The 25730-nt window shown below is 51.0% G+C and overlaps 1 protein-coding gene across 14 annotated transcripts; it reads left to right on the top strand.

Annotated features, from left to right (window-relative positions):
- Positions 1-1258: 1258 nt before the first annotated feature.
- Positions 1259-24565, top strand: MYCBPAP (MYCBP associated protein). Of its 14 annotated transcripts, none has more exons than XM_055387664.2 (20): positions 1409-1745; positions 7811-7915; positions 9539-9666; positions 10282-10441; positions 10584-10687; positions 11528-11711; positions 11962-12077; positions 12630-12777; positions 14101-14216; positions 14307-14422; positions 14966-15074; positions 15947-16136; positions 16605-16792; positions 17891-18037; positions 18903-19289; positions 20325-20446; positions 21193-21308; positions 21733-21878; positions 22056-22223; positions 24391-24565. In XM_055387664.2, the coding sequence occupies exons 1-20, from the start codon at positions 1652-1654 to the stop codon at positions 24490-24492; spliced, it is 2946 nt and encodes a 981-aa protein (XP_055243639.2). In that variant the 5' UTR covers positions 1409-1651; the 3' UTR covers positions 24493-24565. The 14 variants fall into 14 exon arrangements, 12 of the variants coding, with proteins under 12 accessions (XP_055243646.2, XP_055243645.2, XP_055243642.2 ...); XM_055387673.2 differs by having other exon boundaries at positions 1553-1745; positions 10282-10486; positions 22053-22223; XM_055387663.2 differs by having other exon boundaries at positions 1560-1745; positions 22053-22223.
- Positions 24566-25730: the final 1165 nt, after the last annotated feature.

Raw genomic sequence — 25730 nt, 5'->3', positions numbered from 1 at the left:
ATATATGTATGGATGGATGTATGAGATGGGGCTCTCATTTTGTTGCCCAGGCTGGAGTACAGTGGTGCAATCAGAGCTCACTGCAGCCTGGACCTCCTGGGCTCAAGCAATCTTCCTGCCTTAGCCTCCAGAGTAGCTAAGACTACAGGTGTGGGCCACCAAAGCCAGCTAATTAAAAAAAATTTTTTTTAGGCTAGGCACGGTGGCTCACGCCTGTAATCCTAGCACTTTGGGAGGCCGAGGCGGGCAGATCACGAGGTCAGGAGTTCGAGACCAGCCTGACCAACTGGTGAAACCCCATCTCTACTAAAAATACAAAACTTAGCCAGGCATGGTGGCACTCGTCTGTAATCCCAGCTACTCAGGAGGCTGAGGCAGGAGAATCGCTTGAACCTGGGAGGCAGAGGTTGCAGTGAGCCGAGATAGCACCACTGCACTCCAGCTTGGGCACAGAGCAAGACTCCGTCTCAAAAAAAAAAAAAAAATTTTTTTTTTTTAGAATGGAGTCTCCCTACGTTGCTCAGGTCAATTTTGAACTCCTGGCCTCAACCAATCCTCCTGCCTCAGCCTTCTAAAGCACTAGGATTGTAGGCCTGAACCACTGTGCCCAGCAGAGAAAACTGGCTCTCTAGGTCAAGGCATTGGCTCAAGAACACACAGCTAACAAGCCGACATAGCTGGGATTAGAACCCAATTGTCTGGCTCTAGAACCCCTTCACTATTTGAGGTACAATTTACTGCCTGACTACTAGTGCTAAACTTTGGGTTGGGGGCAGGGCCTGAGGCAGCTCCTGCTCTCATACATTCCGAGAGCCAGTTTGACAATAGGCAACTACACAAAAAACCAAAATAATCCCAGAATGCGTCAGGGCTCCAGGGGAAGGCGAAAAAAGCGGGTGCGTTTATAAACTTAAAATAATCAGAGGCAGCATCTCCAAGGACTGTGAGAATGCCCCAAGTCAGGGCAAAAGTTTTGGCTGGTTTGGGAAGTGATGAAAGGCCAAAGTGGCTGCAGCGAGCGTGGACCCGGGAGGTCTCCAGGCGCGTTGGTGCGAGTTGGGGAGGGCAGGCAGGGACACCTAAAACCTACGGTACGCCACGAAGGGGTTTCAGCACGTCCTGAAAGGCCCGATCCCCCCCGAACCGCTGTGAGGGGGGCAGAGGGAGGTCCCTCGACAGGACGTGGCCTTAGTCGAGGAAGGCGGGAAGCAGGGGCTGGCACCCCCGACGCCCCACCCGCCCCCCGTGGCCTAGCAGCAGGGCGGGGCGAGGCGGGTCATGCACCCCTACCAGCCAGCCACTCCCACCCAGCCCTCGGCTCCCGCAACTCGGCGGGGGTCCTCGCCCGGGTCCCCCGCCCCGCCCCGCCCCGCCCGGCTGGTGACGTCACGGCGCTCGTCGGCGCCGCCTGTGGCGTCACCGGCCGGGCCCGCAGGGCTTTCTAGGGGTCCGTCGCTCTTGAAGCCGCCGGCGGCGGGCGCGTGCGCGGCCCGATGAAGAAAGAGGTTTCCAAGCCGTCTCCGCCCAAGTTGATCGGTGGGTGCGCGCCCCCGCGCGGGGCACCGGTTGCTGTGGACGCAGTGGCGGCCGTTGGCTGGCGGGTGCGGCGCAGCCTCGGTGTCTCTGGGCCGGCGGTGCAGGGCAACGTTTCATGGTGCCGGGCGGCACCATGAAGTCTCTAAAGAAGGATTCCCGCCTCAGAATAACTCCGACCAGATTATTAGAGGCCTCAGAGAATGTCAAAGGTTGGCGCTGGCTGCCTTGGGCGCTCGGGAGAACCCGAGAGGGGAAGCGGTCCCCGGAAAGAGTTCAGGACACGGGGCCTGGAGGGTGGGGATGGCACCAGGGATGGAGGAAAGATCACGGGGAAGTGGGGTACTGGGCATAGGACCCTTAGGGATGGGGGGCAAGGCAGGAAGAGCCTACAGCGCACTGGGCCTTGGGGATGGGGACATAGGAAGTGGGAGACTGACAGAGGGGCCTCAGGGACCACTGGCTGGGGAGATGGCCTTGCGCTACCTCTAACCATATCTTAGGGTGGCATGCAGGAGGCAGGATCCCCGGACTGGATGAAGTGCAGAAGAGCCAGGAAAGAGTTTAAGGGTAGAAGGGCCAGGAATTGGGGTCCTTGGGAAGAGGAAAGAATGAAGTGTTGAAACCAGCCACCTTGATGGGATTATTTGGTAGAGGAGGGTGGGGGAGCGGGGCAGGCGTCTCTTAGGATTCCTGCTGGAAAAACCCAGAAGAAAGGCCTTGCTTGGCTAGTTCTCTTTTTGACTGCCTTTTCCTACCACGTGCACTTTCCAGCTGGATGACACTTATCCAGCTCCTTTAGCCTGGAAAGAATCGCTAGATATGACTGCTTCCTACCCTCTACAGCTTTCTTCTGGTTGCACCTGGGAGAGCCACAGGGCGTCTGATAGCGGACTGACTTCCATGGACATGTTCTGACTTGCAACCCACCCCCTTTTGATCTTTTTTGGCTGTTTCCATTTATTTATTTTTAAATTTAATTTTTAGCTTTTTTTTTCTTTGTGTGTGTGTGTGTGTGTGTGTGAGTGGAAACAGGGCTCTCGCTGTGTTGCCCCAGCTAGTGTCAAATTCTTGGCCTCAAGCGATCCTCCTGCCCCGGCCTCATAGACTGCTGGGATTCCAGGCATGGACCACTGCGCCCAGCCTATTTTTGTTTACTGAGAGCTGATTTTGTGTGGTACTGTGGCTCACCAGAAGGGTATCGGTATTAACTGTGTGACCCTGGTCCTCAAGAAACTCAGTCTAATGAACACCTGGAGGTGACAAAGGTAGAACACCTGACAAAGGTAGAAATACAAATGCTGTGATGTAGGTGCCCATCGGGCTTAAGGGGGCTCAGAGCACCTGAGCCAGACCAGGGATGGTTGTAGGGGTACATCTTCTGAAGAAGGTGACATCTATGGCAGACAAGAAAAAAAAGGAGAGGTTTGCTTCTCTAGGTCTGGGAAGCAGCATGAGTTTATGGAACTGTAAATGTGGGAACCAGAAGAGACTGCACAGGTGGGTAGGTCAGGAGCCAGACCATGAAAGGGCTTTATGTACTAGGTCAGAAAGCTTGGATGTGCTCTTGCAGGCCCTGGGGAGACCCAGCCTCAGAGTTGTGAAAGCTCATTGTGAGGAGAGGGGACCCTCAGAAAACTAACAGGAGCTTAGTCGCTTTTCAGTATGGCTTTATGTTTCTTCACGTATAAAAGTCCAACGTTGAGCCGGGCATGGTGGTGCACATCTGCAGTCTCAGCTGCTCAGGAGGCTGTGGCAGGAGGATTGTTCCAGGCCAGGAGTTTATGATCACACCTGTGAATAGCCACTGCATTCCAGACTGGGCAACACAGTGAGACCCCCATTATTAAAAAAAAAAAGTCCAATGCTGTTTTATGACATACTATATATATAATATATGTATGTATTTTATATATATTATGTATATGTGTGTGTGTGTGTGTATATATATATATATATATATGTATGTATTTTGAGACAGGGCCTCGCTCTGTCACCCGGGATGGAGTGCCGTGGTACAGTCATAGGTCACTATAGTCTTGAACTTCTGGGCTCAAGCGAACCTCCCTGCCTCAGCCTCCCAAGTTGCTAGTATTACAGGTGCACACCACCATGCCCAGCAAATTTTTTTTTTTTTTTTGTAGAGACAAGTTGCCCAGGCTGGTCTTAAACTCCTGGGCTCAAGCGATCCTCCCACCTTGGCCTCCCAAAGTGCTGGGATTACAGGCATGAGCCACCGTGCCTGGCCCATGACATACTTTTTAATAGTTGAGAGAGAGGGAATATCTGGTCTCCTTTCACAAGGGCAGTCAAGGGCTTTCCCAGCCACTGCCTCCTGCTCACATAGTTTCTGGGAGATCGTATCAGATTTGAACTGCTGTAAACAAATCAAGGAAAGATTTTTCACTGCATATTTATTTTTAATAAGCAGAAAATTTAGTTTGTTAATTAACCCTTGAGTTAAGAACATGCACCATAGTGAGGAGGGAAAAAAAAATGAAGTGTTTAGCATGCAAGATATCTTTTTAAAAATATCTCGGGAGCCTCTAATGTTGTAGAGCAGTACTCTCCCCCAGCCCCCATACAAGGCAGCTAACGACCCAGTGTCATTTTGTAACCTTGTGCGATGTTTCTCCAAAGTCTCTGACTCATAAGCAAAAAGGAAAGCAAAAATAGTGACTTAAACCTGTTTCTCGGGACCTGAGAGCCCTTTTGAGTCCTAGTACCCTCCCTTCCTGCTATGCGCCACCTCCCCACCGCTGTCTTGTTGCTAAGAAACCAAGAACCCTCCCAGCAATATTAGATTCCCCTCCCCAACCAATTAAAGCTCTGCCCTAGTAGGGACAGCCCCTCCATGGTTCCCCCAGCCCAACCCTAAGGTCAGAATTTCCCAAAGACTTTAATCAACACTAAAAACGAATAATACTTAGATAAAACAAGAAGCAGAAAAAATAGAGTCCGGGTTTCTTCTCCCTCCATAGTTTCCCCGCTCCACATCTCGCTTCCTACCCCCACCTGAGCACCTTGCTTCCAGCCCTCTGGTCCAGCTCCGACAAGAGACTGATTACCCCGTGCAAGTGGGGTGGTCTCTTTTACCCCTCACTGTCAGCATCAAGGGAGAAATGTCAGCTGGGTGGCTCACTAGGAGCCCTATCAGCTTGGGATTCCAGACCAAAGAACCAGAAAGAGCTGGGCCTGTACAGGCTCAGTAGTCAGACATACCTCAGCCCTGTGGAGTCTTCCTGCAGGTCCTAAAATGATCCCTGGGGCTTTTCCTTCCCTGGTCTCCCCAGCTTGCCTCTGCGTCTCCGGTCCATCTGGCTCTCTTCATCTGATGAATCATTCTGAAATGCACCTGTCATCAACTCACTCCCCTGGACCAAAGATCAGATGCCTGAGCCATGCTTTACAAAGCTGTCATGCCCTGGTTTCCCTCTCATCCCCAACATCACCACCTCTCCACCTCCCCAGCAAGTTTTCTTTTTTTTTTTTTTGAGACGGGGTCTTGCTCTGTCACCCAGGCTCTGGAGTGCAGTGGTGCAAACTCGGCTCACTGCAAGCTCTGCCTCCCGTGTTCACGCCATTCTCCTGCCTCAGCCTCCCGAGTAGCTGGGACTACAGGTGACTGCCACCACGCCTGGCTAATATTTTTGTATTTTTAGTAGAGACGGGGTTTCACTGTGTTAGCCAGGATGGTCTCGATCTCCTGACTTCGTGATCCACCTGCCTCGGCCTCCCAAAGTGCTGGGATTACAGGCGTGAGCCACCGCGCCCGGCCCCCCAGCAAGTTTTCTGTGTTATCGTGCCACTCACGTGCCATGCTCAGCCCTGCCCCTTGCTTTGCTTGGACTTTGACTTCACCTGGAGCATCTTGGTTTGCCGCTGTACCTGTGCAAAGCTTGCCTCTCCTTCGTGGCCTGCCTCAGCCTGTGGAGCCACCTCTGCAGCTGTTCCTCTGAACCCTTCTTCAGAGCCCTGAACTGTGTAATCCACATGGATCTGTTCCTTTTTTGATGTCTAACCAAACCTATTGCCTGTACCGCAAATGTAGGAACTCCTCTAGCTATGATTGGTGTGTGTTCCTGTCACATTTTTCAGTACCTCAAGAGAAGGAGCCATATCTTAACCTTTTATACCATCTTTGTAGTTTATAGCACATAGAAGGGGCTTGGTAAGCACTCTCTAGGAGCAATTTAACTTTAAGATACATATATATCCCTGGGTGCACTGGCTCATGCCTGTAATCCCAGCACTTTGGGAGGCCGAGGTGGGCAGATCACCTGAGGTCAGGAGTTTGAGACCAGCCTGGCCAACATGGTGAAACCCTGTCTCTACAAAACATACAAAAAATAGTTGGGCGGCGGGGTGCAGTGGCTCATGCCTGTAATCCCAGGACTTTGGGAGGCTGAGGCAGGTGGATCATATGAGGTCAGGAGTTCAAGACCAGCCTAGCCAACATGGTGAAACCCAGCCTCTACTAAAAATACAAAAAATTAGCCAGGCATGTTGGTGCATGCCTGTAATCCCAGCTACTTGGGAGGCTGAGGCAGGAGAATCGCTTGAACCTGGGAGGCAGAGATTGCAGTGAGCCAAGATCACGCCATTATACTCTAGCCTGGGCAACAAGAGTGAAACTCCATCTCAAAAAAAAAAAAAAAAAAAAAAGCTGGGCATGGTGGCGCATGCTTGTATTCCCAGCTACTCGGGAGGCCGAGGCAGGAGAATCACTTGAGCCCGGGAGGCGGAGGTTGCAGTGAGCTGAGATCGCGCCACTGCACTCCAGCCTGGGGGACAGAGTGAGACTCCATCTCAAGAAAAAAAAAAAAAAAAGATGTATATATCATTTTAATGAATATTTTAATAACTAGAACATACCACTCCCTGACTGTATGCAGTAACAGAGCATTTATTGGACTACATTAAAGATAACTTTCTCAGAATAACCTTAGACCAGAGTTTTACTATTTCAATCTAAACCAAACATGAAAGATTAGCTTCTCTATCACTGAAGGGATGGGAGCTTTGGCCCCCAAAAATCTTCGGCAGTGTTGAAAGTTTCTATTGACACGTGGTAATTGTGCACCCACCAGTAAAAAACACACATCTGGAGACGTTTAATCACTTGGAAAGATGTCAACCCAGCCAAGGTTATGGATAAAGGAAGCAAATGTCCTAGAAAGTACAGATAATACCAAAATATTTACAAAAACAGACCTTCAGCTGATCTCAATTCTCATAGGGTGCCACCCACTTTGGTGAGTTTGTGTAGAAGGGAGAGGGGAGGTAGAAATCAAAGCCCAAGGCTGCATCCCCACACATGGCGGCAGATGAGACTGGAACTCGGGGTTCAGCCGGCAGCCCTGCATGTGTGTGTGTGTGCACAGAGCCACGCATTTAACAGACAGATACTTCCAAACCTCTGCTGACCCCATTACAGAAACAGACTTGGATGATAGGCTGAATTTATTATTTTTTCTAATAGAAAAACAAAAATTATTTTTAAGGATAGGTTCTCCTGTGTTGCCCAGGCTGGTTTTGAACTCCTGGCCTCAAGCAATCCTCCCATCTCGGCCTCTCAAAGTGTTGGGATTACAAGCGTAAGCCACTGCACCTGGCCAACAGGCTGAATTTAGAACTATGTTTGGAATGATTTTGGTGTGAGTTTTTTTGGCCACCAACTCTATGGAAATTTCCTAAAAAAAAGTTTGATTTTGTTAACCAAAACACCTGCCTTTATGTTTTCGTGGTATTGCCTCTTAAAAAGATTACGGTGCTGTAAGAAGCAGTGGATAAAACCAAATTTTGTTTTAAACTCCGTAAAGGCCTCAGGACTTAGGTTTTCTTTTGATTGTTTTATGTAGGGCCTTATATCAAACCATTCTGAACCAGAGGGAAAATGACAGGGTTGACCAGCCAGAGAAATGAGATGTGTTTGATCCTGTTAAGCCACCTCTGTGAAAGGAAGGCAGGGAGTGTGTCCTCGCTGGAGAGTGACCTGTGACCCCCTTCTGCCCCGGGTGTTGTCAATGTCATGCTGTGGCTGCCGCAACAGACTCTTAAATACATTCATACACTCATCCTCAGTCTTGCAGGTTTTTTTTTTTTCTTAGAGACAGGGTCTTGTTCTGTCACCCAGGCTGGAGTGCAGTGGCACAATCTTGGCTCACTGCAGCCTTCACTTCCTGGGCTCAGTTTATCCTTCCCCTCAGCCTCCCAAGTGGTTGGGACTACAGGCATGTACTACCATGCCTGGTTAATTTTTTTATTTTTTTTATAGAGCCCAGACTGGTCTTGAACTCCTGGGCTCAAGCGATCTGCCTGCCTTGGCCTCCCAAGATCTTGCAACTCTTAATCCATTCCTTGGCATGCCATTGCCCATGGGGTAAGCCTTCACATGGCTCACTGAGCTCTTCACGATATGGCTGCTGCTGCTGTCTCTGGGCTCTGCCTCTTCCCTCCCACCTCACCACACTCCAGCTATTTAAAAACACATGCTTTGAGTTCCAGGGATGTGCTCCATTCTTTGCCTCTATGCCTCTTTATGTTATTTTCTTTGGAATGCCTGTTCCCCAGGGCCCTTTCCTTTCTCCAACTTCTTCAGCTCTATTTAAACATCCCTTCCTTAGGAAGCCCTCCCTGACCCCCCCACCTCCCACGCCCGCCGACTCAGGGCTGGGTGTTCCCCCCACCATGTTCCTGTAGTTACTCTGGCTCAGTCTGTTTCACGGTCTTGTTTCCCATTGGGCATGTGCTCTTTAAAGACAAGCTCTGGCATATATCCCTAGAACCTAGCACAGTGCCTGGCATGTAGAAGCTGCTTAAACAATCTTTATTAAATGAAATAGTATGCAATAAATGGCCAGTGGTGAATGTTCTGCTTCCCCCACAGAGATTCTGCATTTTAACCAGTGTCTTGTGAAACCCAGTGCCTTCACCCAGAAGCATGGATCAGTGCCAGCACTGGAGGAGGCTGGCAAAACATCTAGTTCAGTTGTCCCAAACCACTGTGCATCAGAATTACCTAGGGAGTTGAAAAAAGTACAGCTCCCTAGGCCCTGGCTCCATGCAGTAGTCAGGAAGCTGTATTCATAAAACTCCCCCAAAGATTCTGAGGCAGACATTGGACTAATAACTTGGGAACCACTGATTTAGTCCAACTGACTCTTTCTACACATGGAAAGCCTGAGGCCTAGAGAGGTTAAGTGATGTGTACCCAAGACTGTCCAGCTTATAAATAGCATAGCCTGAAATGGAACATCTTTTTTGTATATTAAAAATAATCTTTTTTGTACAGATAGAGTCTCAACTATGTTGCCCAGGCTAGTCTTGAACTCCTGGGCCCAAGCAATCCTCCTGCCTTGGCTTCTCAAAGTGTTGGGATTACAAGCTTGCACCACAGCACCCGAAATGAAACATCTTTTTGTTTTGTTTTGTTTTGTTTTTGAGACAGAGTCTCGCTCTGTTGCCCAGGTTAGAGTGCAGTCACACGATCTCAGCTCACTGCAACCTCTACCTCCCGGGCTCAAGTGATTCTCCTGCCTCAGCCGCCCGAGTAGCTGGGACTGCAGGCATGGGCCACCACACCTGGCTAATTTTTGTATTTTTAGTAGGGACGGGGTTTCACCATGTTGGCCAGGTTGGTCTTGAACTCCTGGCCTCAAGTGATCCTCCTGTGTCAGCCTCCTAAAGTGCTGGGATTACAGGCATGAGCCACCACACCTGGCCTGAAACGAAACATCTTCTGATCTCAATTCTGGCTACAGAACTCTTAGTCACTGTGGTGAGCCAGGGGCTGTGGGTAGGGGGACCCTCCAGAGAGAACTCCCATTGCCCCAGCAAAGTGCTACCCAGGCCACCTTGGCAGCCTCTGCTATCTATCCAGCTGGTCAGCTCTGCCCCCCACCATGGAGTCTAGTATATATTTTTACTTTTATTTTTGTATGTATATATTGATATATACAGAAGGAGCTCTTTAAGGACTTAATAACTTTCTGCTTCTCTTCAGAAAAGAAGCGGGCAAAGGGACCTGAACAACCCACACCCACAATTCAGGAAGAGCCTGAACCTGTTAGCAATGTCCTACAAGGAGATGACATTCTTGCCTTGGCCATTAAGAAGGAAGACTTGAAGGAGGTGAGGATGAAGCCCAAGCTTCCCTTACCATAGAAACGTTTCCCTGCCAGCAGCCTGAGTGGTCTAGAACACCAGCCATGTCCACTGTCTTCCCACCGTCTCCCTACTCTTGGGGACTGTCTAACTCCATGGAAAAACCCACTGAACACAGATTCTTTTCACTTTACCACCTTAAGGAATTCACTGTGTTGTCTGTTTTAACATTTCTGAGATTCATATAGAACCACAGGGGAAATGAGATGATGAGGTATCTTGCTTCCCATAGAGGTAGGTGCCATCATTCCCATTTCACAGACCGGAGGATGAGTTTAAGGAGCCAAGGTACAGCTCTGGGTAAAGCTCCTAAACCCTAACCCCATGTTTTACCTGGGAGAGTCAGCCACCTCTCACCCAAACTGTCTGGAGGCATAAGATGTTCTTTTTTTTCCCTCCAGGATATTACTAAGTCACATATCTGTTACACAGGCATTTCCTTGACAGAACATATGGACAGAGCTGAAGAAACAGATCTGTCAGCCTTCAGGAACTCCACCCAGAACTAGAACAGAAGAGATGGGTGGTGCTCTTCCTCCTGCCACCACAGGTGGAATTCTCCTTTGTTTTATTTCTTTTTAGCAACACATTCCTCGCCTTACTGAAAAGGAAGATAAACGTGTCATCACCCAGAAATTTATCATCCGTAAACTCAAACCCATGGATCCTAGGAGGAAGGTCTGCCACCTTGTAGCACGTCCTGCGAATCCTGATGAAGCCACAAAGCCTCTGGACTACTCTGGTACACCCAGTCTCAGCCCTGGCTTCACTGTCTTTCAACTCATGGGTCAGCCTCAAGAGAAACCCAGTCTCCATCAGAAAGTTGCCCTCTTGAAAGTTGTCCACCCACAGCTTCGTTCCCCCTTCTTCTTTTATCCTCCCAGGTCCCGGTGACAGCTTCGATGGCAGTGACCAGATCCTGCCCCACCACATCTTGGGGAGTCTCCAGGATTTTAAGAGAATTGCACTTGCTCGAGGGAACACCCAGGTTTGTTTGCACAGAACTACCCGGATGAGAGCAGTCACTGAAGTCATTTCGGTCTTCCACCTGACACAGTCAAGCAGGGCTGGGGTTAAAGAGACAGTCTAGTCTGTAGGTTTTGAGTCTGAGTTGATAAGGGACCCTCTCCCAGAATAGTTGGACACTTCAGGCAGCTGAAGCTGGCTTCAGTGAAGTCAGGGATTTACTGTAAGGATTCCAGAGATTGCCTCATGGAACCCAAAGGCGGGAGTACCTGGGTCTGGGTAGACTGCACCCAAAAAGGCATCAGGACTCAGGGCCCACATGCCTCATTTCCCTCTGCTCTGTGCACTGTCTTGATTTTCCCTTCTCTGGAGACTGGCCTGCCCTCCTCAGTCCACGTGGTGGAGGAAGGTGGCTTCCCACTGCTTCCTGGGCCACGGGAAGATTCTGTATCTTTCCAGCCTTCCCATCATGCAGTGCTTCACCTGTCTCTTCCCCTTGCTTCCCTGGTTCCAGGCTGACTCTGATTGGTCAGGCGCTAAGGGGCCTGGGGCCCTGTAAGAATGCTTCCATTTACACATGGGTGAAGGTGTCAATCAACATCAGTTGTGAGGACAAATACACTAGATGTTGACCCCAATCTTGAAACAGAAGTTCCCTTTCTGGGGGAGAGTGGACTGACAGCTGCTTTCAGGGCCCCCTGGTTCTGGGATTTATTTTCTGTCACTGGCTACTCTGGAGTCCTGAAGAGGAGGGACTCAGCGCAGTGGGATAACAGCACGGGTTTAGGCCTCGGGAAATGTGTGCTCAGCCCCACCCAGAGCCTTCTCACTGCCCTCCACATACCTATGTTGTACTTTTCAGCTGGCTGAGCGGATACCTACCTCACCCTGTCTGATGACCCTCATCTCTGCTGAAGGAGAGTCAAAGCAAAAAGCCCCAAAAGAAGAGAAGAGACCTCCCTGGGCCCCACCTCCTCAGCACAACTTTCTGAAAAACTGGCAGCGTAACACAGCCCTGCGGAAGAAGCAGCAGGAAGCCCTCAGCGGTGAGCAGAGCAGACAGGGCTCCCGCCCGGCCTCCATCTGGCAGCAAGGCTCTGCTGGGTTGTTTGCTCTCCTCCAGAGCCTGGCCTTGGGCTGACCACATTTGTGCTGTTCACTCCCAAGAGTGTCTCACTCTGAAGCTTCAGTGGATCCTGAAATCAGCCCTGTGAGGGAGGCTGCCTGATGCAGACTGCCAAGGCCCCTGTTTGTTCTGGTTCGGCAGAGTGGCGGCAATCTTGCCTCTCTCTCTAGAACACCTAAAGAAGCCAGTGAGTGAGCTGCTCATGCACACTGGGGAGACCTACAGACGGATCCAGGAGGAGCGGGAGCTCATTGACTGCACACTTCCAACCCGGCGTGATAGGAAAGTGAGGCCACCTGTCCTAAGTGCCCGGGGGCAGGGGGGGTCCACGGAGGAGGGGGGCAGGGGCAGGTGTCTGGACACAGGGATGCTGATCTCAGGTGGCACAGCTGGGGAGAAAAAACCTATCCATTGCAAAACATCATTAAGCCCTCAAGGCCTTTGCTAAATTATATGATTAGTCAGTAAAGTTATTCAGCCTGTGGTGGCCACACAGGTAGCAAGTTATTAGAGTAGTCTTAGTGTTTGTCTCCTAGGAGCTTAGGCTGAGTGGAGCCTACACCCTAAGGAGAGAGGTTGAAGAGTCCCCCACCTTTTTTTCTGGTAGACCAGTGCAGTACCTGTGCCAACCCACACCATCTGGCTGGGGGCAGGTAAAGATGACAACAGGGTGTCCAGAAAACACGGCAGTGGATGCTTCTGTTCTGCAATCACGGCAGCAATGAATTCCCCAGAGGAAGCATCTGTAGCCTGTGGTGGTGCTCTTGTCTTCCCACATCTCCACCAGCATCTGGCTGAGGTGTCCTGGTAATCTGACTCACCTTTCCTTCCTTGCCAGAGCTGGGAGAACAGTGGGTTCTGGAGTCGACTGGAATACTTGGGAGATGAGATGACAGGTCTGGTCATGACCAAGACAAAAACTCAGCGTGGCCTCATGGAGCCCATCACTCACATCAGGAAGCCCCACTCCATCCGGGTGGAGACAGGTGAGGCGCAGGGCTATAAGCCAGCTAGCATCTTGTGCCTGGCCCGGAGGCAGGGTAGTGTGGAAGTGGCCAGTCATAGCTCTACAGTGAAACAGGCCCAGGGTCTGTTTCTCTGTGGTTCTCTGTGGTCTTAGGCAAGTCCCAGAGTCTTCCTGAAGTCTGGCTCCCTCTTGCTTTTCTTCAGTAAAATGGTGAGAGAGCCAGGAAACTGGAGTGTGGCCGTAGAGCTGCCGTCCAGTGTGGAGCCTTGAGCCGCATGCCGCTGGTGAGCGCCTGGATCGTGGCTGCCCTGCCTTGAGAAGTGCTGTCACTGTCAACTGGACACTGGCTTTAGTGTGAAAACAATATATTTTATTAATCATTTTTATATTGATTACATGTCAAAATGACAATATTTTTGATATACTGAATTAAATAAACTATATTACTAAAATGAGGCCGGGCACAGTGGCTCATGCCTATAATCCCAGCACTTTGGGAGGCTACGGCAGATAGATCACTTGAGGTCAGAAGTTCAAAACCAGCCTGGCCAACATGGTGAAACCCCGTCTCTACTAAAAATACAAAAATTAGCTGGGCATGGTGGTGTGCGCCTATAATCCCAACTACTTGGGAGGCTGAGGCAGGAGAATTGCTTGAATCTGGGAGGTGGAGGTTGCAGTGAGCCAAGATCATGCCATTGCACTCCAGCCTGGGCAACAAGAGCAAAACTCTGTCTTAAAATAAATAAATAAATAAATAAATAAATAAACAAACAAACTATATTACTAAAATGAATCCTACCTGTTTCTTTTTTCCTTTTTCAGTGTCGCATCTAGAAAACTTTCAGTGACACGTGTGGCTTGTGTTTGTGGTTTGCATTCTGTCTCTCTTGAGCAGCACTGCTTTAGAGCCTGCCAGGCTGCCTGGGTTCAGGTCCCAGCTGTGTCATGTTAGTGAACCCCAGAGTGGTTGAACCCCTTTGGCCTGTAGTTTCCTCATCTGTAAAATATGCACAGGGTTGCGATAGGGCTAAATGAGATATGAAATGTATTAAGAGGTTCTGGCTCATTGTTAAGCACTCAATAAAAGGTAGCTGCTGTTATTATTTTTATTATAATCCAAAGATTTGGCTATTTGGAAGCTAATTTTGCAGGAGTCTTGTGTAGGGCTGCTGAGGAGGTATAGGACAGGAGAACGGGAGTCTAGCTGCCGCAGGGAAGCTGTATTTTTCGTCCTTCCTAGAAATGGTGTTGGGATAGGCACTCTCAGAGCCCTTGAGAAGTGGGTGAGCAAGGGGACATGGCAGCAGCCTGTGCTGAGGGTCCTTGGACCTCATGCTAGGATTACCAGCCCAGAGGGACGCTTCATACCGCTACACCTGGGATCGGAGTCTGTTTCTGATCTACCGACGCAAGGAGCTGCAGAGAATCATGGAAGAGCTGGATTTCAGCCAGCAGGTTGGTATGGCCTCCATGCCCCAGTCAGAAGCCCCTTGGGGCGGTGCCTGTCTTCAGTCAGCTCATCTTACCTTTCTCCATCTCTCGGAGGATATTGATGGCCTGGAGGTGGTGGGCAAAGGGCGGCCCTTCTCGGCTGTTACTGTGGAAGACTACACAGTGTTTGAAAGAAGTCAGGGAAGCTCCTCTGAAGACACAACATACTTGTGAGTGCAGCCTGAACCCTAGGGAGAGAGGCTGAAGAGTTCTCCAGCACCTACCAGTATTAAAGAGCGGGCTTCCCTCCCTGAGATCAGGGTGCCTCTAGCCTAGCTTCTGTCCAGTGGTTGCCACCCACTCCTTGAACCCATTCCAGCAGCTGTGCTGGCTTTCCTATTGCCATCTGCTCCTTTCCAACAACCAACTCCTAATGGTGATTTCCCAGACATTCCCTTGCTGGTCAAGTGAGGGCTCTCTCTAGACCCTCCCACTGCTATGCATCTTGAATGCCTCTGGCATGGAGAGTCTATGTATTTCTGTGTACTGTGAATGGCTCTGGCAAGAGGGCTTAAAGAGTCTGTGTGTTTCTAAGAACCTCCCATCTACAGCAATGGGTCACGAGGAAGCTGCGCGGGAGTGGAGTTGATCATACTCCATTGCAGGGTGGAGCTGGTTGTGTTTCTAGGCTTCCTGGTGACCGTTTCTGTGGGGTTCCACATGGCATGACTGTGGCAGCCTAAGAGAAAATAAGTCATTGGCTTTTCTTACAGAGGCACATTGGCCAGTTCCTCTGATGTCTCCATGCCTATTCTCGGCCCTTCTCTGCTGTTCTGTGGGAAGCCAGCTTGCTGGATCAGAGGCAGTAATCCACAGGACAAGGTAAAACTGCCTCCACCACACCTGCTGGGAGAGCCTCCCTCAGGGGTGCAGCCCTGAGGTGACTGGCAGTTACCAGCAGCCTGCACAGTCTCCTGTTTGGGTTTTTATCTGGTCGTGCATTCAGCACGTCTGAAAATGGTGACAGCAACACTGACTTGAGCAAGAATAAAATCACAAGGCTGCAGAGTGTCATAAGCCACTTGGGGCTTATACCCAGCCCCCAAGCATGTAAACAAGCAAACTCAAGTAGGTATGGCTCTAAGAAGGTTCCAAAATATTCTTCAGATGCTAAGGAATAGAAGTGTTCATTGGATATAAAATATATTTTATCTGGCCAGGCGCAGAGGCTCACGCCTGTAATCCCAGCACTTTGGGAGGCTGACATGGGTGGATCACCTGACATCAGGAGTTCAAGACCAGCCCTGGCCAGCATGGTGAAACCCCATCTCTACTAAAAATACAAAATAGCAGGGCATGGTGGTGGGCACCTGTAATCCCTGCTACTTGGAAAGCTGAGGCAGGAGAATCGCTTGAACCCGGGAGGCGGGGGTTGCAGTGAGCTGAGATCACGCCATTGCACTCCAACCTAGGTGACAAGAGTGAAACTCTGTCTCAAAAAAAAAAAAAAAATATATATATATATACATATATATATATATTTGTTTTATCTTCTCTTCTTGCTGTTGAGGGTAACCTCAGAGACAACCACGCTGGAGTAGGATACCACTCTGTGTGACAGTGGCCAAGCCCTGGAGGCCTGGGACACGAGACTTGCAGTGCTAAAGCCAGAAAAGTCCTGGGCAGACCAGATGAGTTGTTCACTCTAGGCCAGGGTTTCCAGCAAAGACATTTCTTGTCCCTCCTCCTTCCAGAGGCAGGTTGGGATTGCTGCTCACTTGACCTTTGAAACCCTAGAAGGTGAGAAAACCTCCTCAGAACTGACTGTGGTCAATAATGGCACCGTGGCCATTTGGTATGACTGGCGACGGCAGCACCAGCCGGACACTTTCCAAGACCTTAAGAAAAACAGGATGCAGCGATTTTACTTTGACAACCGGGAAGGTACTCGGGAGAAGCCACCCTATGTGCTAGCTCCTGTCTGGGGCTGGTTTTGTCCTCCGTGAGACATCAAAGTTTAGTTATGGCCCAGCTCCTGTAAGTTTGAGCCCCGCTTCCCTGCCTTGTCCCTCTCATTCCTTCTGTGAAATGTGTGGCCTGACTACTCATGTCTATTGAGAGACTGATGGAACTTGAGAACCTGGGGAGGTGAGCCACGAGGGAGCAGAAGCGTTCTAGGGGTTCAGTTATCTAGGTGCACAGGCCTGGGGCTAGGATGGCCAGCTGTCTCTGTTTGCCTGGGACTTTAGCACTCAAATTCCCACATTCCAGGAAACCTCTCAGCCCTGGGCAAACTGGGATGGTTGGCCAGCCACCTGGCCTGGGACTCAGTTAACTGCATGTTAGAGCATGTAGGCCTGGGGCTCAGCCAGCTCCTGCATGTTGAAAACCTTGGGTCTCTGTCCCTCTCAGGTGTGATTCTGCCTGGAGAAATTAAAACATTTACCTTCTTCTTCAAGTCTTTGACTGCTGGGGTCTTCAGGGAATTTTGGGAGTTTCGAACCCATCCTACTCTATTAGGAGGTGCTATACTGCAGGTCAATCTCCACGCGGTCTCCCTGACCCAGGACGTTTTTGAGGATGAGAGGAAAGTACTGGAGGTAAGGGACCCAGGACCATGGCCCCTGTGGACATCAGGTAGGGTATCCTGGTGTTCTTCCTGGCAGTGACTGAAGGGATCATATTTCTCCCAGCCTAAGAGGAGAATTGGATTTTTAGCAAACAGGTAACTACTCTTGCTCCACAAACACTTCCCAGGGCTTGTGATTTAAAAGATGTGTGCGCTGGCTAGGCAGGCGAGGAGCAGCTTGCAGCAATGCCATGCATGGCCCCACTGAGTTAGAAAGAAATTAGACTGAGCCTTAAGAGGCAGACTGTAAAGTACAATGTGTGGCCCTATGCACTGGTCTGTGTTTTGTTCATCGCTGTCTGGTACTACACAGTGGAGTTGCATTTAAGCGACAAGACTTCAAAAAACCAGGGAGAATAATTAATTAATACATAGCAGCATGAGTCTGCCCACCGTCCCACTCAATCAGCTGACAACTCGAGTGAGTGTGAGGTGGGAGCTTGGAATCTGTCGTCCGCAGTGAGTTTCACAGTGTGGCCATTTGAGCCATGCATCCTGGGATTTGGTGGAAAGCTGTGCTTTTTTATTTATTGTGGCCCCCAGTCACAAGGCCGGCTCCTTCATTTGGGGCTCAGCCAGTGGTGATCAGAGGTAATTTTGACAATGTCATGCTTGCTTTACTCATTGACCGTAGGACCCATGTCTCACACAAGGCGCCCCTCCCGTGTTTCTGTGACACTCACTGAAGCCTGATGAAGGTTCACCACCATCCTCAGAAGCACCCCTACTATGTGCCCTGCCCCTTCTTCCTAATCTGGTGACATGCTAACTGTGTGACCACCAGGCCCCAGGCAGCAGCAGCTGTCACTGGAACTGGCCCTCCTCTGGATCCTTTTCATCCATTTTTAGGGAACAAGGATGTCTGGAGAGACTCAGAGGTTTTCAGGTCTTAGAACAGGCGTGTGTGTGTGTGTGTGTGTGTGTGTGTGTGTGTGTGAGAGAGAGAGAGAGACAATGGCAGGAACTCAGACCCTAGGAAGGCACAAAGTCCTGGGGGCTCCAACTTCCTGAAGGATGCATTGGTTTTGATAGCCTGGGCTGCCATCCTCTGCCACCTTCCCTTTTGCAGAGCAAGCTGACTGCCCATGAGGCAGTCACCGTCGTTCGCGAAGTGCTGCAGGAGCTGCTGATGGGGGTCTTGACCCCGGAGCGCACACCATCACCTGTGGATGCCTATCTCACCGAGGAAGACTTGTTCCAGCACAGGAATCCTCAGGTGAGGCCCAGCGCCAGCCCCTGCCCCCTCATGTGTGCCCTGCGTCAAGGGTCCCCAACCCGCAGGCCGCACAGCGGCAGGTGAGCAGTGGGTGAGCCAGCATTACTGCCTGAGCTCTGCCTCCTGTCAGATCAGCGGTGGCATTAGATTCTCATAGGAGCACGAATCCCATTGTGAACTGCGCATGCGAGGGATGGAAATTGTACACTCCTTATGAGAATCTAACTAATGCCTGATGATCTGAGGTGGAAGTTTCATCCTGAAACCATTCCCCCACTCCCTGCCATCCGTGGAAAAATTGTCTTCCACGAAACCAGTCCCTGGTGCCAAAAAGGTTGGGGACTGCTGCCCTAGGTGACAGTAATAGCAAACTCTTTTATGTGCCAAGCTCTGTTCTGCGCATCTTCCATGAGTAACTCACCTCTCTTCACAGCAGTCCTATGAGATGGGTACTACTTATTTTTATTTGTTTATTTTTTTAAGAAATAGCATGTCATACTGTCACACTCCAGGCCAGAGTACAGTGTCCCACTCATAGCTCATTGTGACCTCAAACTCCCTGGCTCAGGTGATCCTCCCACCTCAGCCTCCTAAGTAGCTAGGACTACAGGCATACATCACCATGCTCAGCTAATTTCTCTTTTTTTTTTTTTTTGGTAGAGATAGGATCACTCTATGTCATACAGGCCAGTCTTGAACTCCTGAGTTCAAGTGATCTTCCTACCGTGGCTTCCCAAAGCACTGGGATTGCAGGCTTGAGCCACTGTGCCTGGCCCTTGTACTATTTATATCCTTATTTACATTGAAGAAACTGAGGCCTGCACCCCAGCCTCCCCCTCACATACCTTCCCATCCTCTGCTGCAGCTGCATTACGAGCACCAAGTGGTGCAAAGCCTGCACCAACTGTGGCGCCAGTACATGACCCTGCCCGCCAAGGCTGAGGAGGCCAGGCCAGGTGACAAGGAGCACGTCAGCCCCATAGCCACAGAGAAGGCCTCTGTGAATGCTGAGCTGTTACCACGCTTTAGGAGCCCCATCTCCAAAACTCAAGTGCCCCGGCCTGAGAACGAGGCCCTCAGGGAATCCGGGTCCCAGAAGGCCAGAGTGGGGACCAAGAGTCCTCAGAGGAAGAGCATCATGGAGGAGATCCTGGTGGAGCAAAGCCCAGATGTGGACAGCACCAAGAGCCCCTGGGAGCCGGATGGCCTTCCCCTGCTGGAGTGGAACCTCTTCTTGGAGGACTTCAGAAAGGTGCTTCCAAGACCCTGGAAGGCATTGGTAGAGAATATTCCTGCCTCGAACCAACAAGGGAGGCCCCAGCAGCCCCTCTTGCTCTATGGGCAAAGAAACAAAACCTGAGAGCCCAGAGAAAGTGATCTCTTGGGTTATCTACCTATCTATCTATCTATCTATTTATTTATTTATTTATTTATTTTTGAGACGAAGTTTTGCTCTTGTTGCCCAGGCGGGAGTGCAATAGCACAATCTCGGCTCACTGCAACCTCCACCTCCCAGGTTCAAGCGATTCTCCTGCCTCAGCCTCCCAGGTAGCTGAGATTACTGGCATGTGCCACCACACCTGGCTAATTTTTTTTTTTGATGGAATCTTGCTGTGTTGCCCAGGCTGGAGTGCAGTGGTGCAATTTTGGCTCACTGCAACCTCTGCCTCCCAGGTTCAAGTGATTCTCCTGCCTCAGCCTTCCCGAGCAGCTGGGACTACAGGCATGCGCCACCACATCCAGCTAGTTTTTGTATTTTTGTAGAGATGGGGTTTCGCTATGTTGGCCAGGCTGGTCTCAAACTCCTGACCTCGTGATCCACCCACCTTGGCCTCCCAAAGTGCTGGTGTTACAGGCATGAGCCACTATGCCAGGCCAATTTTGTATTTTTAGTAGAGACGGGGTTTCACCATGTTGGTCAAGCTGGTCTCGAACACCTGACCTCAGGTGATCCACCCACCTCAGCCTCCCAAAGTGCTAGGATTATAGGCGTGAGCCACTGTGCCCAGCTGGGTTACCTGTTTTTGTCTGGGGTGCCCAAGCTGCTATATTCCAGGAGGGGGGCCTACTCTCTGACCCTGGCAAATCTTGGAGAAGGGGTTCATAGGTACAGATTTCTGAGGGGGGTCCCTGGCTCCCACCAAAGGCACCCAGACAGCTCTCTATAGCTGTATCCCCTCCTGGTTCCTGGTCCCCTGCCACCCATCCCCACATCACCATGCCCTTCACTAGAGGACACAGAGAGCCTTGGTGTCCTGGTGCAGAATGGTGCCCATGACCCTGCCAGGCAGTGATGGTGCTCCCTGATGAGAACCAGAGAGAGGATGCGTTGATGAGGCTCAACAAAGCAGCCCTGGAGCTGTGCCAGAAGCCAAGGCCATTGCAGTCCAACCTCCTGCACCAGATGTGGTAGGTGCCCTGCCAGGAGAGCCGCCCCATCTCCTTCCCTTTGTGGCATCTGCAGGGGTCCTGGGCAGGCAGTCCTGGGACTCCAGGGGTCTGAGCTTCCGTTGAGCTCAGGTTGCTAGAGCATGCCGCAAACATTCCACGTTCTGGAACCCTGCAGTGCCTGCTGCTCACTGGAGAGCAGTCACAGCAGATCAAACACCTTATCTTTTTTTTCTTCCCCTTTTTTCCTTGTTCCTTCTCAGTGAGCAGGGGAATGGAAAAAGGAGAAGCCAGAGGGCAGAAAGAAGAGTGGGGGCAGATTCCAATAAAAGCTTCATTTCTCTGTTGTCACCCTCCCCTGTACCTGTTTGGAACTTGCTTGTATAGGCGTGGGGTCATTTTTAAGGCCCTCAGGACAAGCCCCAGGGGCCTTATGCTGGAAGTCTCATGCAAGGTTCAGCCCCTCCAGTGCGACTGGACCCAAGTCTGGCCCTGGCCTCAAGCCCTCTGAAGTAGGACTGAATTCATGCAGGCCTCCTAACTCTAGTCCTGGGCCATTTTTTTCTTGGTTGCCACCCAAGGCAAGCCAGAACCCCCTCCAAGCACTTGCCCTGGCGGGGAACAGTGAGGATGCTGGCTGTTCAGGGGTGTGGCATTTCCACAGCAGCTCGTGGCACCAGGGTCTTTGAAGGGAGGGACCCAAGCCTCTGCAGGTTCAAGGACAAATGAGGAGTGATGGCATTTCTCCACTATGTCTTGCCCTCTAGTTTGCAGCTGTGGCGAGATGTGATTGACAGCCTGGTGGGCCATTCCATGTGGCTGAGGTCTGTGCTGGGCCTGCCTGAGAAGGAGACCATCTATTTGAATGTGCCTGAAGAGCAAGGTCAGATCTTGTGCAACCAACCACACCTCTGCATAGCCCTCCTCATCTCTCTGAATGGACAAGCAGCAGTGCCTGGGCCAGTCATACTCCTTTGGTGGAAGCTCTGCTAGGTTGAGCCCATGGAGTAGGCCCCTTACCCCTTTCTATTGGCTGCCAGGATGTGGTACCCAGAAGCTACCTTAGTGACCACCTTGGTTTAGTAATCCCAGCAAAGTTAAATGACTTATCCATGGCCATTCATGGCATGGCAGAGCTGGGACCAGAACACAGGCACCACAGTCCTGTTTCATGAAGCCACGCGCCTACCAGGGCTCAAGGCTATCGCCCTTTGCTTTTCCACCTCCCCTCAAGCCTCCTCACGTACCTGCAGCATCCACTAGGCTGTTGGGGGCCTGCCATATTTTCTTCCACCCACCTCCCTTAGATCAAAAATCACCTCCTATCATGGAAGTGAAGGTACCTGTGGGGAAAGCTGGGAAGGAGGAGCGGAAAGGAGCAGCCCAGGAAAAGAAGCAACTGGGGATCAAAGACAAAGAAGACAAGAAAGGAGCCAAGCTGCTCGGGAAAGAGGCATGCTGGGGCGTGGTCTGGGCCAGGTGGGGCTGGGGAGGGGATTGGAGGGGCTGCGGAGGTGGGGGCTGTGGAGGTGGGCATGTGCCCAGGCTCTCCCAGTGAGCTACTGTTGAGGACATCCTTGGCCTACCTCTGGAGCTCCTGAAGGCTATGTGTGTCTCCCTCTCCCAGCAGGACCGTCCCAACAGCAAGAAGCACAAGGCAAAGGATGACAAGAAAGTCATAAAATCTGCAAGTCGGGACAGGTTTTCTTTGGAAGACCCTACCCCTGACATCCTCCCTTCTCAAGAACCCATAGACCCCCTGGTCATGGAGAAATACACCCAGAGGCTGCACAGTGAGGTGAAGGGAAGCGCCCAGCAGCCATTCCCCTGCCTCCCACCTGCCTTATTCATTCCGTTCAGTCTGCAGACAATAAGTGCCCACTCCATCATGGTGGAAGCAGAGCTGCTTCAAGAAGGGCATCCTCGTGTGTGAGACAGGCCTCATGAATAAGGAATGCGCCTAGCATGTTAGGTGATGAGTACGATGGGAGAGAAGATAGACCAGGCAGGGAATGGAGGCACAGAGGCCTCAGTGAGGAGGTGACAACCCACAAAGATTTGAAGGGAGGGGAAGGGTGGCCAAGTGGAGGTCCAGTAAAGAGTGCTCCAGGCATGGGGAGCAACTGCCATAGGAGGGAGGGGCCAGAAGGGAGAGGGCAGTAGTGGGGAGCAGGTCATAGGGGTGGGGGATGGTTTGCAGGCTATTGTGAAGACTTGGGATTTTTCGGAGTGAAATGAGAAGTCATACAAGGTTTTGAATAGAAACGCGATAGGGTCTGATAGGCTTTAGAAGATGGCTCTGGCCGCCCTTTGGAGAACAGACTCTAGGGGAACAGAGAGGAAGGAAGCCCTTCTCTTTCTTACTCCCCGTTAGGTGCATCCTGGCAGATGCGTTCCTTGGGAGAACACCCTGCAGGGTGCATTCCCATCAACTGTAAGAGTTTTGAAGGACTAGAGAGACTTCATCCTAATCTGTTCTTAAGTAGCAGGTCCTTAGAAATTCACCCAGGTTTTCCGTTTTGTTTGTTACTGTTGTTGTTTGTTTTGGAGGGGAGGTCCACAAAGCCATTTTCAATATGTCAGTATGTCTATTGGTGACGCCTTGCCTTCCTCTAATGTGGATAGCTGGGGAGCTGGGATTACATCATGTATTGTGGTCACACTCTGGATCTCATTTGATCAAAAGTTCCATTTGCCACTGGTAACATCACTAAGATATCAGATGGTTGATGGGGTCTAGAAAGTAATTAAAGGGCTCTGAGGACCCATGGGGGTCAACCCTTCCATGGCTCTTTGATATTAAGAATCAACTTGCAGACCAGGTGCGGTGGCTCGTGCCTGTAATCCCAGCACTTTGGGAGGCCAAGGTGGGCAGATTGCCTGAGCTCAGGAGTTCAAGACCAGCCTGGGCAACATGGTGAGATCCCGTTTCTACTAAAAATTCAAAAAATTAGCCAGGCATGGTGACACTCACCTGTAGTCCCAGCTACTTGGGTGGCTGAGGCACAATAATCGCTTGAACCCGGGAAGTGGAGGTTGCAGTGAGCCGAGATCACGCCATTTCACTCCAGCTTGGGTGACAAGAGTGAGACTCTTATCTCCAAAAAAAAAAAAAAAAAAAAAAAAGAATCAACTTGCTGGCCAGGCACCAGTGGCTCACACCTGTAATCCTAGCACTTTGGAAGGCTGAGGCAGGTGGATTGCTTGAGCCCAGGAGTTCGACATCAGCCTAGACAACACAGGGAGACCCCATCTCTGCAGAAAAAAAAAAGAATCAACTTGTCTGGGCTTGTATGATCCAACCCCATTGGAGGGGTCAGTCCCAGAGACCTTTCAGTCTGTGGATCTGTTATGATACAGGAAGGAAAATTGGCCTCCAGGAGGCCAGAGTAGAACTGGGGCTGAGCCCAGGCCCACCCCAAACGGCTAAATGAGCACCGCTCCATGGGCTCCCTGGAGTTGCCCCTTTAACATCTTAGCTCTAGTATCTCCATATGTCAAAGGTACCAGTGCAGGGCCACCTCCCCAGACTGGTTTGAAAAGTAAAACTGCAAAAGCAGGTGGATTGCTTGAGCCCAGGAGTTCGAGACTAGGCTGGGCAATGTGGTGAAACCCCATCTCTACAAAAAATAGAAAAAAGTAGCCAGGTGTGGTGGTGCACGCCTGTAGTCCCAGCTACTTGGGAGGCTGAGATGGGAGAATCACCTGAGCCAGGGAAGTCAAGGCTGCAGTGAGCCATGATCACACCACTGGACTCCAGCCTGGGTGACAAGAGAGATCCTGTCAAAAAAAAAAAAAAAAATCTGCAAAACCAAAAATTATTTCACAAGAACTTTGAACTTGTGAAATTCTTTCACAAACAACTGGTTTCTTTCCCCTCTCCAGCTATTCTCTCACAGCACAGTTCATATATAGGTGCTTCCCACAGAGTAAACTCTGCCTGTGATGTTGTCCCGTTCTTCCAGGTCCGTGGGCTGCTGGACACCCTGGTGACCGACCTGATGGTCCTGGCTGATGAGCTCAGCCCCATAAAGAATGTCGAGGAGGCTTTGCGCCTCTGCAGGTGACTCTCAGGCCCAAGCAACCTTCTGGAAAACGGGTTAATAAATAAATCAATAAAGAACCTTCAAATTTCTACTACTTCCGTGTGCCTCTGTGTCTTCCATGATGGATCTTGGCTAGGTCAGCTCCTGATCCAGGTCCTCCCATGTTCCACCTGCCCTCAGATCCCCTCCTGCCAGCTGCCAGAGCCCTCCTGCAGGAGGACAGACAGACATAGCTGGGGAAGTGATGTGTGGGATGCCAAGCAGAGGAGCAGGTTGGTAGCAAGACAAGGAGTCAGGTGACAGGACAGTGTGTCACCTCTGGTAGTCCCTGCCTCTGGCTTCCTTGGCCCACACTTTCAGGGTCGTGCTTCCTGGAGCCAGGTCTTCCCGAAGTGTCATCACCAAGTATGACAAAGTGTGAGATAAGGAGTAGAACTAGACCCATGGGACCTGGCTCCCTGCCATCTCCCCTCTTCAGCTGGGTCCCAGGGCCCCAATTCCGTCCCTGAAGATCATGCTCACCACACCTCTTCAGCTCTAGAGGCCACATCACCTTGTTATTTCGGGGTCTAGTCTGCCTTATCCCCCTCCTTATCTCAAACTATCTGGCCTTGAGCCATCTTTCTGCCTTAAAAACAGCTGCTGATCTTCATGCTACCTCCCTTGCTCAGGGGAACATGACACAGGCTAGAAATGGCTCTCAGAAAAAAAGGTACTGTCAGCTCAAACTCAGGCCCCTCATTGTCTTCTGTCAGTCATAACCATTTGGGGCTGGGCTCCCTGTGTGAACAGCACTCCAGGCTCCCAGAGTTTGAAGAACAACTTTGGTTTTTGGGTGGGTGGGCATCCTTAAGTGGGCCTCAGGCATCCTCCAGCTGAGATGCAGGAGGGGGAGGATGGACAGAAGGATCTGACTCCGTGTGGGAAAGGCAGGGAGGGGGCTGCGCTGGAGTCCTGATGCTCTCCTCCCTGAGAAGACGAGAAGACAGGGGCTCCACCAAAGAGCCAGCCCCAGGGAATGTCCCTGCCCTCTCCTTTAATGTCCTCCCGGCCCAGAGGAGGAAGGGGAGGGGTGTGGTGGGGGTGTTGGAGCCCCCCTCCTTTCCTGTTGAAGAGGCAGGGGAAGGGTTAACTCAAAGCAGAGGGGATCAGGTCGCCAGCACTGGCTCCAGATGTGCACTTCCTGGGGGTGGCCAACAGGCAGGCCCCCCACCTCTCAATGCACCACTTGCCTGGCCAGCAGGAAGGGGTTAACCTGC

This window comes from Gorilla gorilla, chromosome 4, assembly GCF_029281585.2.
Source record: "Gorilla gorilla gorilla isolate KB3781 chromosome 4, NHGRI_mGorGor1-v2.1_pri, whole genome shotgun sequence".
NCBI lineage: Eukaryota > Metazoa > Chordata > Mammalia > Primates > Hominidae > Gorilla > Gorilla gorilla.
The sequence above is the reverse complement of the archived record's forward strand: the minus strand, read 5'-3'. Positions and strand labels throughout refer to the sequence as shown.